The sequence below is a fragment of the Dama dama genome, chromosome 11 (assembly GCF_033118175.1).
Source record: "Dama dama isolate Ldn47 chromosome 11, ASM3311817v1, whole genome shotgun sequence".
Classification (NCBI taxonomy): Eukaryota; Metazoa; Chordata; class Mammalia; order Artiodactyla; family Cervidae; genus Dama; species Dama dama.
The window spans coordinates 93,692,740-93,701,454 of record NC_083691.1 but is presented as its reverse complement, the minus strand read 5'-3'; the positions used below and the strand labels follow the sequence as shown (position 1 = coordinate 93,701,454).

Here is an 8,715-nt window from a genome sequence, read left to right as displayed (position 1 = left end):
AATTCTATAATACTGACTCAAAAAACAAAAGATGAAAGCCAAAATCCCATTTCTTTCCTTTCACTTTCTCTTTCCAACAATAGATGAAACATATAACAAAATCTGGAAGTCACAAAGGCTCGTATTGTCAATTTTATCTCCCCTGTTATAAATTGCATGAATGGTTGAATTCTGAAATTGAACTCGAGTTCTGACTACATAAAGAAACTCATTGCTCTAATTAGATATGAAGTCACAAAGAATATGAATATTTGACAAGTGTGTACCCTGAGGTCGGCAACCTATATCTAAAGAGTGCTGAACACATAAAGAAAATGATAGGAAATCATGGATTTACTGTGTAAGCATAGATGTTTCTAAGTTTCAAGGTTATTAAGAAGCTAACTCTAATAGCTTCATTTGAAAATTGACATGCTTATTTCAGGAAGCTGCATTTTCCCAGGATAAAATGTTCTTTTGAGTCTAAAGTTAAAATAACAACATGCAGGTGTTTACAATCTAATCACAGTGAACTTTATTCATAAAGAGATGTGATGGTTTAATCACATGCCAGGCTGTGATCTGCTCAGTGAAATTGGACACAATTTCAGTTTTCAGGTAGGATACTTGATTTTGGAAAACACTTGGAAAATGGGCCAGGAATGTTTCTTCACTGGAAATAGGAAAGGTGGTGTGCAAATTCTTGAGAGTCGTTTAAGGATATTGCAGAATAATTTTTAATCGCCTGATCTGATAAATTGAGATAGAAAATTCCACTTTATAGGGTTTGTAAAATGGGGTTGGTTAATTGCTTTCAGAGAGAGTTTAGAAGTGGTTCTGCATAATGGTGAAGAAATGAGTGCAATGGTTTCCTTATTTTGATTTGCAGCTTTTAAAACATTTAGGAAATAAAACCATCTTGATCCATTTGGCAGGGAGTAATGTTTTCCTTTGCAAACTCCCACTTTACTTTGCGATTCTTTCACAACTACATCACAGTCTCTCTAGAATGATTAGATTTGTGTAAATATCTTTTTTTCCTGTAAGTTGATAAGCTCTGAAAAACAGGTATCATCTTAAGACCCAGATAGTTTCTATCACAGAGGCTTGCAAAGTATATATCAATAAATAGTGGGTGATAAAGTAGTCTCTGTGTAGAGTCATTTTTTACTTTAATTCCTGATGTACCAAACTCCACTTTCCGGCTGGGTGGCAGTCAGCAGAGTTTATCCAATGTCTTCAAATCACTAAGTATCCACTTCCCTGAAAGTTTGACCTTTCTGGAAGAATTCTTCGAGTCCTAGAACTTGAACATTCCTAGCTATCTTTGAGTAGGTAAAATCTGAATAATTTGGGGATTCATGTTTGTACTGTTGTTTTTTGGTTACCAAGTCATGTATGACTCTTTGCAACCCTGTGAATTGTAGCCCACCAGGCTCCTCTGTCCATGGAGATTCTCCAGGCAAGAATACTGGAGTGGTTTGCCATTTTCTCCTCCAGGGGATCTTCCAGACCCAGGAATCAAACCCAGGTCTCCAGCATTACAAGTAGATTCTTTACCATCTGAACCACTAGGGAAGCCCATAAGTACATGCAAGTACCATTTATACAATTCTCTTCTATATGGCTTAGAATCATACCCTGTGGTCCATCTAAATCCATGCACTTTCCCTAGAGATTTGCTTTCTCCTTTACCAGTAAAAACTGACAATTACCCTTCAGTACATTTTTGAATGAGAACACTTTCATTTTTCAGGTCTGATCACAGTCTTCTACTTATTTACATTTTCAGGTTGTATCAACCTCTTAGGAGCAATGCGCTTTTTAAGTTGCCTCCCTGCTGGGTAAAGTGGTACTTCCTCTCTTGGTCCTAAAATCCTCTCTTTGACGCCTCAAGAAGTACACTTTAGTTCTGGTTTTCTGAAATTTGATTATTGTTTATTTTTGCCATGCCCTTAGTGATTTTATTGATTCCAATTCTGTTTCATTCTACAAGCCCCAGGCTCTTGACTGTATCCAGGCTACAACCATGTTCATTTAGTTCCTCTTTTCTAGGTCTTTTTTACATTCACTCAGCATCCATCAAAGGGGAGAACTGGATGGAGCCCAAATCCAGGCCACAGGCATGGATAAAGAGACACCCACAATGACATAGAACATTTTTTACACACTACTATTTCAGGTAGGGGAACCACTTATAGTCCCACCACTCTATCAGGATAACCACTTTCACTGTCTCAACGCACTTTAAAAAATGACTTTATACAAATGAATTACAATCACAGTCAAGGAGACCAAGCACATGGCCCCTTGAACTTGTGTGTGTTTGAAGTCATTTTCCATGCACAGCAAATCGTGCGATCAATCCACCTTTATGTTTCATGTAAATTTGTTTTATTTTTGATAATGAAGCCTGAAGGAATGATTCTTGAAGCATCATAACAGGGTTGACTGACAGCTCCCTAAGTGCTGTCTGTTTGATAGCAGACGTAACTGACAGCTTGTAGGTAAAGAGCATATGCAGATGGATGGGGTTCACACTGAACACAGTGGGGTAAAAAACCAAAGGAGATATTTATTCTATTTCTTATTTATTAAAATTCAATCAATATGATAAAATATATGCATCTTGGGAGAATACATTTACTTGTGGGCTGAGACAGATTCAGTTTTTAAACTGTAATAGAAGCTTGATCTATAGAAATTATGTACTAAAATTACCTCATAAATATTTTTAAACTCCAGTGAGATTTACATTACTCATTTTCACACCCCATGTATACTATCTGTTTAGCTGGGAGTGGTCAATATAACTAGAGCCTTTTTAAGTTGGAGATTTAAATTTTCAAGTTATCTTTTATGGGCACCCACTTGTATTGATTAAGTTAAAAATCTGGCCGAGTTAAAAACAAGAATCCTGCAATGCCACTTCTAGGTATATACCCTAAAGAACTGAAAGCAGTGACTTGAACAGACACTGTACATCCATGTTTGTAGCACCATTATTTACAAGCTCAAAGGTGAAAAAACTCAAGTGTCCCTGGACACTTGGATAGATAAACAAAATGTGGTTTGTACATACAATATTATATAGCTTTAAAAAGGAATGAAATTCTGATGCATACCATGAAATAGATAAATGAGTAAGACTTGAACCCACAACTTTTTCATTAGAATTACTCCTCTCCAATATTACTCAGCCATAGAAAGGAACAGTTTTGAGTCAGTTCTAGCAAGGTGGATGAATCTAGAGCCTGTTATACAGACTGGAGTAAGCCAGAAAGAGAAAAACAAATATCATATGTCCATGCATGTATGTGGAATCAAGGAAATGGTACTGATGAGCCTATCTGCAGGGCAGGAATAGAGATGCAGACAGAGAGAATGGACCTGTGGACACAGAGTGGGAAAGAAAGGGGGGGGCGCGAATTGAGAGAGTAGCATTTAAATATATATGTTACCGTGTATAAAATAGATAGCTAATGGCAAGTGGCTGAATAACACCGGGAGCTCAGCCTGGTGCTCTGTGACAACCCAGAGGGGTGGGATACGTTAGGAGGTAGGACGGAGGTTCAAGAGGGAGGAGATGTATGTACACATACGGCTGATTCATGTTGATGTATAGCAGAAACCAACACAACATTATAAAGCAATCTTCACCCAATTAAAACTTAAACAAAAGAGAATCGCTTCCCTCCCTCTGCCCCTTACAAGTGTTGAGCTTTTATTTCCAACTTGTCGCAAGACCAGCTCCCACTCACTGCGGACACCACTGGGGACACCTTCTGTACCATTCCCTTGCAGCAATTTTCTGGGCACTGACACCTGGTTGGGAGACCACTTTGGAAGGGATAGCATGTGAAATCAGAAGTGCAAATCTCAACCGGACTGTGCCATGGATTTTCACTTCAATGGAATTTTGGCTAGCATGGGAGTTAGAAACATTATCTTAGGCTTAGATCTGAAATGGGTCAGGCTGCATCAATCCTGGCTGATACCCCCTGGACCATATCCTCTGGGATTGCAAAAGATTCAGGCAACAGAAATTAAGAAGGAAAAATAAGCAAATAAAACACCTTAGTAGGATATATAATCAGGTTTGATCATATATGAATTAGGATGGAAGCACCCTATATCTAAATTTTCATGTCCTTGTGTCTAGGCAGTGGAACCCAAAAGGAATTTAAGGCCTATGTAGCTTGGACAGAAAACTCTAGAAAGGACACAGAAGATATTTTAACTGACCCACCCTAGAAGGCCATGGGTGCCAAACGAGCAGGGATCCCTCTCACCCACCCCACTCCCGCCCCCACCCCATCCCCTGGCTCAGGCCCTTTGGCCATGCATTTCACTGCCCAGTCTGCCCCAGACATCAGCCACAAAGTTCAGAAAATGGTGCTGGTCCTCAAACTCTGATGAATGATTTGTTCCAATTGTTTTATTCAGTTTTCAGTAATAGGGATATGGCCAAAAAGGCTGAATGCACCCAGAGAACTATGCAAAAGGCCCAAATGATTGCAGTGGGTGTGTTCGTTCAGGGACCACCAATGAGGAGGTGGGTCTTTGGGGGCCAATCTGGCCCTGGCAGACCACTAGGCCCACGGGTACCCAGATGGGACCACTGCACCCTGTGTGGACATCAGGGGCGCTCAGGGGAGGGCTGCAACTGATGCACCCTTTGCAAAGAGCCAGGATATTGGTGGAGGGAATGCCCCAGATGCCAGAGAATATAGGGGGCCCCCTCAGTCACTGACACTTTTGCAATCAGAAGACTGAAGGGGCCCAAGGCCAAAAGTGATTCTGCCTAGAGATACCATCTACATAACTAATGTCAAGCCTTGGGCAGGCAGTGATGTGGCAGGCCACGAGATAGAGTTTCCGACAGACATTGGTGCAACCTTTCAGTCTTAAGCCAAAGGACTGGAAATCTTAGGAACCATAAGGAATATGTAATGGGGATGTCAGGGATGAAATCGGGGTACACTTTTCTGGAACCCCTTTTGTGCAGCATCAATGGCCTGTTATTTTTACAGTGCTTTGTCTGTGCCTGACTGTCCCATCCCTTTAAAGAGAAGAGACTGAGAGGCCGCTGTGTTTCTCAAGGGGCAAGGGAACCACCCTCGTCACCAGATGGTTCTCACAAAGGAACAGTTGATAGTAGACCTTAGTAGACCATGGAATGTGGAATTTTGAGGTACTTAGCTTGGCCTAAGATACTCAGCTGGTGATTATTAAGTAAAAGGGTTGTACAGTATCTAAATAGAGAATACAAATTTCTTAAACCTAGGGAAGATCCTCAAAAATGTTTGTAAATAGATTATCAAAAGGGGAGGCCACTGGTCTAACTAAATTATGTGCATGCGCAGTCGTATCCAATTCCCTGTGACCCCATGGACTGTAGCCCCCCAGGCTCCTCTGTCCATGGCATTTCCCAGCAAGAATATTGGAGTGGACTGCCATTTCCTCCTCCAGGGGACCTTCCCAACCCAGGGATCGAACCGGCATCCTCTGTATTGGCAGGTGGATTCTTTACCACTAGTGTCACCTGGGAAGCCCCTAAAAGTTTTCCATATTGATCAAAAAACCTCTGCAGTTCCAGAGATTTCCAGGAATCCTTTAAAGGTGTGTGTGTGTGGGGGGGGGGGGGGGGCGGGTTGTGTTGTTACAACAGAAAATGATTCTATACATATTTGCATGCATGTATCCTCATATACTTGTGCAAGAATTTCTGCAGGGTATATATCTGGAAATGTAAGCAGTAAAGTTGTGTGGTGTGTTCATCTTAACATAGACCACTGGCTCGTTGATTTCAGGAAAACTGTACCAATTTACACTCTCACCAGCAGCACCTAACAGTTTCTGCCGTTCATATCTGGCAGCACTTGTTTTGTTAGTGCAATATCTGACTCTCCTGATATTTACAGTAGAAGCTGGTTTTAGAACCAAACTTTCACATTTACATGATTCCACCGTGTTGGATAGTTGGGATTTTATGATCCTGATATGGGACCAAGAATACCTGATGTCTCTAACATAACGGGTGCTCAGTAAATGAGAAAAGATTAAATGAATCTAAACTTCAGCTGTTTGGTAAAATCATAAGATTTTTTTTTTCATATTTTAAATGTTTATCAGTACATTCCTGATTCCACTCTTTCCTTCTGTCTCCAGATTATGCACCCAGTGTCAACTTACAGTGGTGTATTTCTTCCCAAACTCAAAGGCTACACAGGAAATTGAATGCAGCAGTCTAAGGGTTGGCCCTAGAGGTGGGATATGTATTACAGTTACTTTACTGTAATCTAGTAAATCTAAGTGAAATATCATAACATAAATTCTAGAGGAAAAAAACCCTCCACAATTTCTAACTTTGATTTGAGTACTTCTGTAGTTTTTATGTGCTCTGACATGTCATTTTAAAAAAATGATATAAATTCGACTTTAACATACTTATTTGATTGTTTTATACTTGGTGAAATTTTCACGAGCTAAATCTTGGTTCTCAAATACTAGTTCATGGGCCTCTGCCAACTTCTGGCCTAAAAAGTAACAACAAAAAGAAAAGAAGAGTGAACTTACCATACAACTAAATGGATTCCAATTAAAGGACCACATTTCATTCCACAATTATGTCATTTCTACCTTCTTACTATTAAAATGTTCTGTTTTACAAAATAAGCAATAGTATATGATGTTTATCTGCTTGACAACTTTACCTCAGATTTTCCATGTATGTGTGTTTGTGTATTACTTTTACTGATCTTTCAAATCTAAGTGTTTGGAAACATTTTCAGAGCTGTTTACTGCTTCCTTTAATAAGTATTTTGTAGAAAGCATGTTGGGAGTTACCATGGGAGCACACAAGCCTCAGAAGGTAAGGCACAGTCATCAGGATTCATACCTAGTTATTAATATTTAGTTCTGATTGGGTTTCCAGGGAGGCTTAGTATTGCTAATAGTAAGGGTTATTGTCGTTGTTCAGTCACTCAGTCCAGTCCCACTCTTTGCGACCCGTGGACAGTAGCCCGCCAGGCTGCTCTGCCCGTGGGGTTTCCCAGGCAAGAATACTGGAGTGGGCTGCCGTTTCCTTCTCCAGGGGATCTTTCCAGATCAGGGATCAAAGCCCTGTCCCGGGCATTGTAAGCCACCAGGGAAGCCCAACAGTAGGGGAAAGCGAGAGTGAAAGTCGCTCAGTCGAGTCTGACTCTTTGTGACCCCATGGATTGGGTCCATGGATTGGATTCCACGGATTGCACAGTCCATGGAATTCTCCAGGCCAGAATACTGGAGTGGGTAGCCTTTCCCTTCTCCAGGTGATCTTCCCAACCCAGGGATCGAACCCAGGTCTCCCGCATTGCGGGCAGATTCTTTACGAGCTGAGCCACCAGGGAAACCCAACAATAGGGGAGTGATGAGCAAAGACAAGGGTCTGTTCCCGCCGGTGTAAGGGTTAGCCTGTGCACCATACACTTAGGAGGAAACGACCAGTTTCCCGGAGAAGGAGGGAGACCCTGGGCCCGGATCCAGGTGGCAAGGTGGAAGGAGGAAAACCCGTGCTCCGACGCGGTCGGCTGAGAGCAGAGGCTCGGAGAAGAGCTGCGTGATAATGGGCGTGAAGTCAGGGCTGCGCAAGGGGAGCTGGCGCAAGGGCCGGCTGAGCGTGACACAGAAGGGTTGGCGAGAAGGCTCTTGGAAGTCGTTCCAAGGAGACTCGGTGAGCCACCGACTTCAGGATGCGCAGAAACACCAGGATGCCAAGTAGACTAGAGACCCGGATCAGAGGCGGGGGTGGACACGCCCCGCGTGTTCCCGCGTCCAATCAGCGACGAGCCAACCACGGTCGCGGGACACGCCCCCTGCTCCACGCCTCTTCCCGGCAGCCTCGCGGACCCGGCGCCCATCTGCGCCGGCGCAGTTTCCAGGCCCTGCCCCATCGCCCTCCGGCTGGCGCCTCCTGCCTCCAACATGGCGGCTCCCTGTATGTCCTGCGGCGCAGCAGCTTCCTACCGGCTCTTTCTTGCGGGTAGGCTTAGCTTCGCCCGGGAACAAGGCTTCTGGAAAGCCGCAGCTTCTGGGCTGCAGACAGGTACCAGATGCCAGGTAAGGCTTGGGAAAGGTGGCAGGGCTGGTCCCTGTAGCACGCCGTGTGGCCAGGCGCCGCCAGAGTCTAGTTGCTCTGAGGATCTTTAGTTGCTGGGTGCGAGATCTCTTTAGTTGCGGCATATGAAGTCTAGTTCCCTGGCCGGAGATCGAACCCGGGCCCCCAGCATTGGGAGACGGGGCCTGTGGGATCTTAGGTGCTCAACAGAGGTCTCGGGTAAACAGAGGGTGGAATTGCCTTGCAACAGCCAACCTTTGAGGTTGTTGCTGGTTTTCGCAGGGTGCAGTGAGGGGGAACTTATCTGAGACAGAGTGACCCCTCCCTTGACTTGTCGCCTGGGTGGATTATGGGTTCAGCCCTGCCCCCCGAGATCCCGATCAAGAGGGTGTTGGTGGATGAGAACTGGACTCCTGCAGTGGCCCGAAGACTTAATGCAGGAGGTCATATAATGGAGAGGAGAGAGAAACATTTCTAAAGTGTCTTGTGTCTGAGCAGTGTCCATTCTGTTAATTTTCTCGGTAGTCTGTCTCTGATTGATGGAGACCATAACTTGTAAGTTACATTTAATCCCGGGGCCAGTGGGAAGCCAGGATTCTAGATTCAGAACTGATTGGATGATAATGCCATTTACTGAC

The 8,715-nt window shown here is 43.5% G+C and overlaps 1 protein-coding gene across 1 annotated transcript in view; it reads left to right on the top strand.

Annotated features, from left to right (window-relative positions):
- The first annotated feature begins 7,895 nt into the window (after positions 1-7,895).
- The window catches only part of MRPS9 (mitochondrial ribosomal protein S9), a 37,783-nt gene continuing 36,963 nt past the window's right edge, over positions 7,896-8,715 (top strand). Inside the window, exon 1 of the mRNA XM_061155839.1 lies at positions 7,896-8,079. Within this exon, the coding sequence (XP_061011822.1) occupies positions 7,945-8,079 (135 nt within the window). The 5' untranslated portion in view covers positions 7,896-7,944. The remainder of the gene's footprint in view (positions 8,080-8,715) is intronic.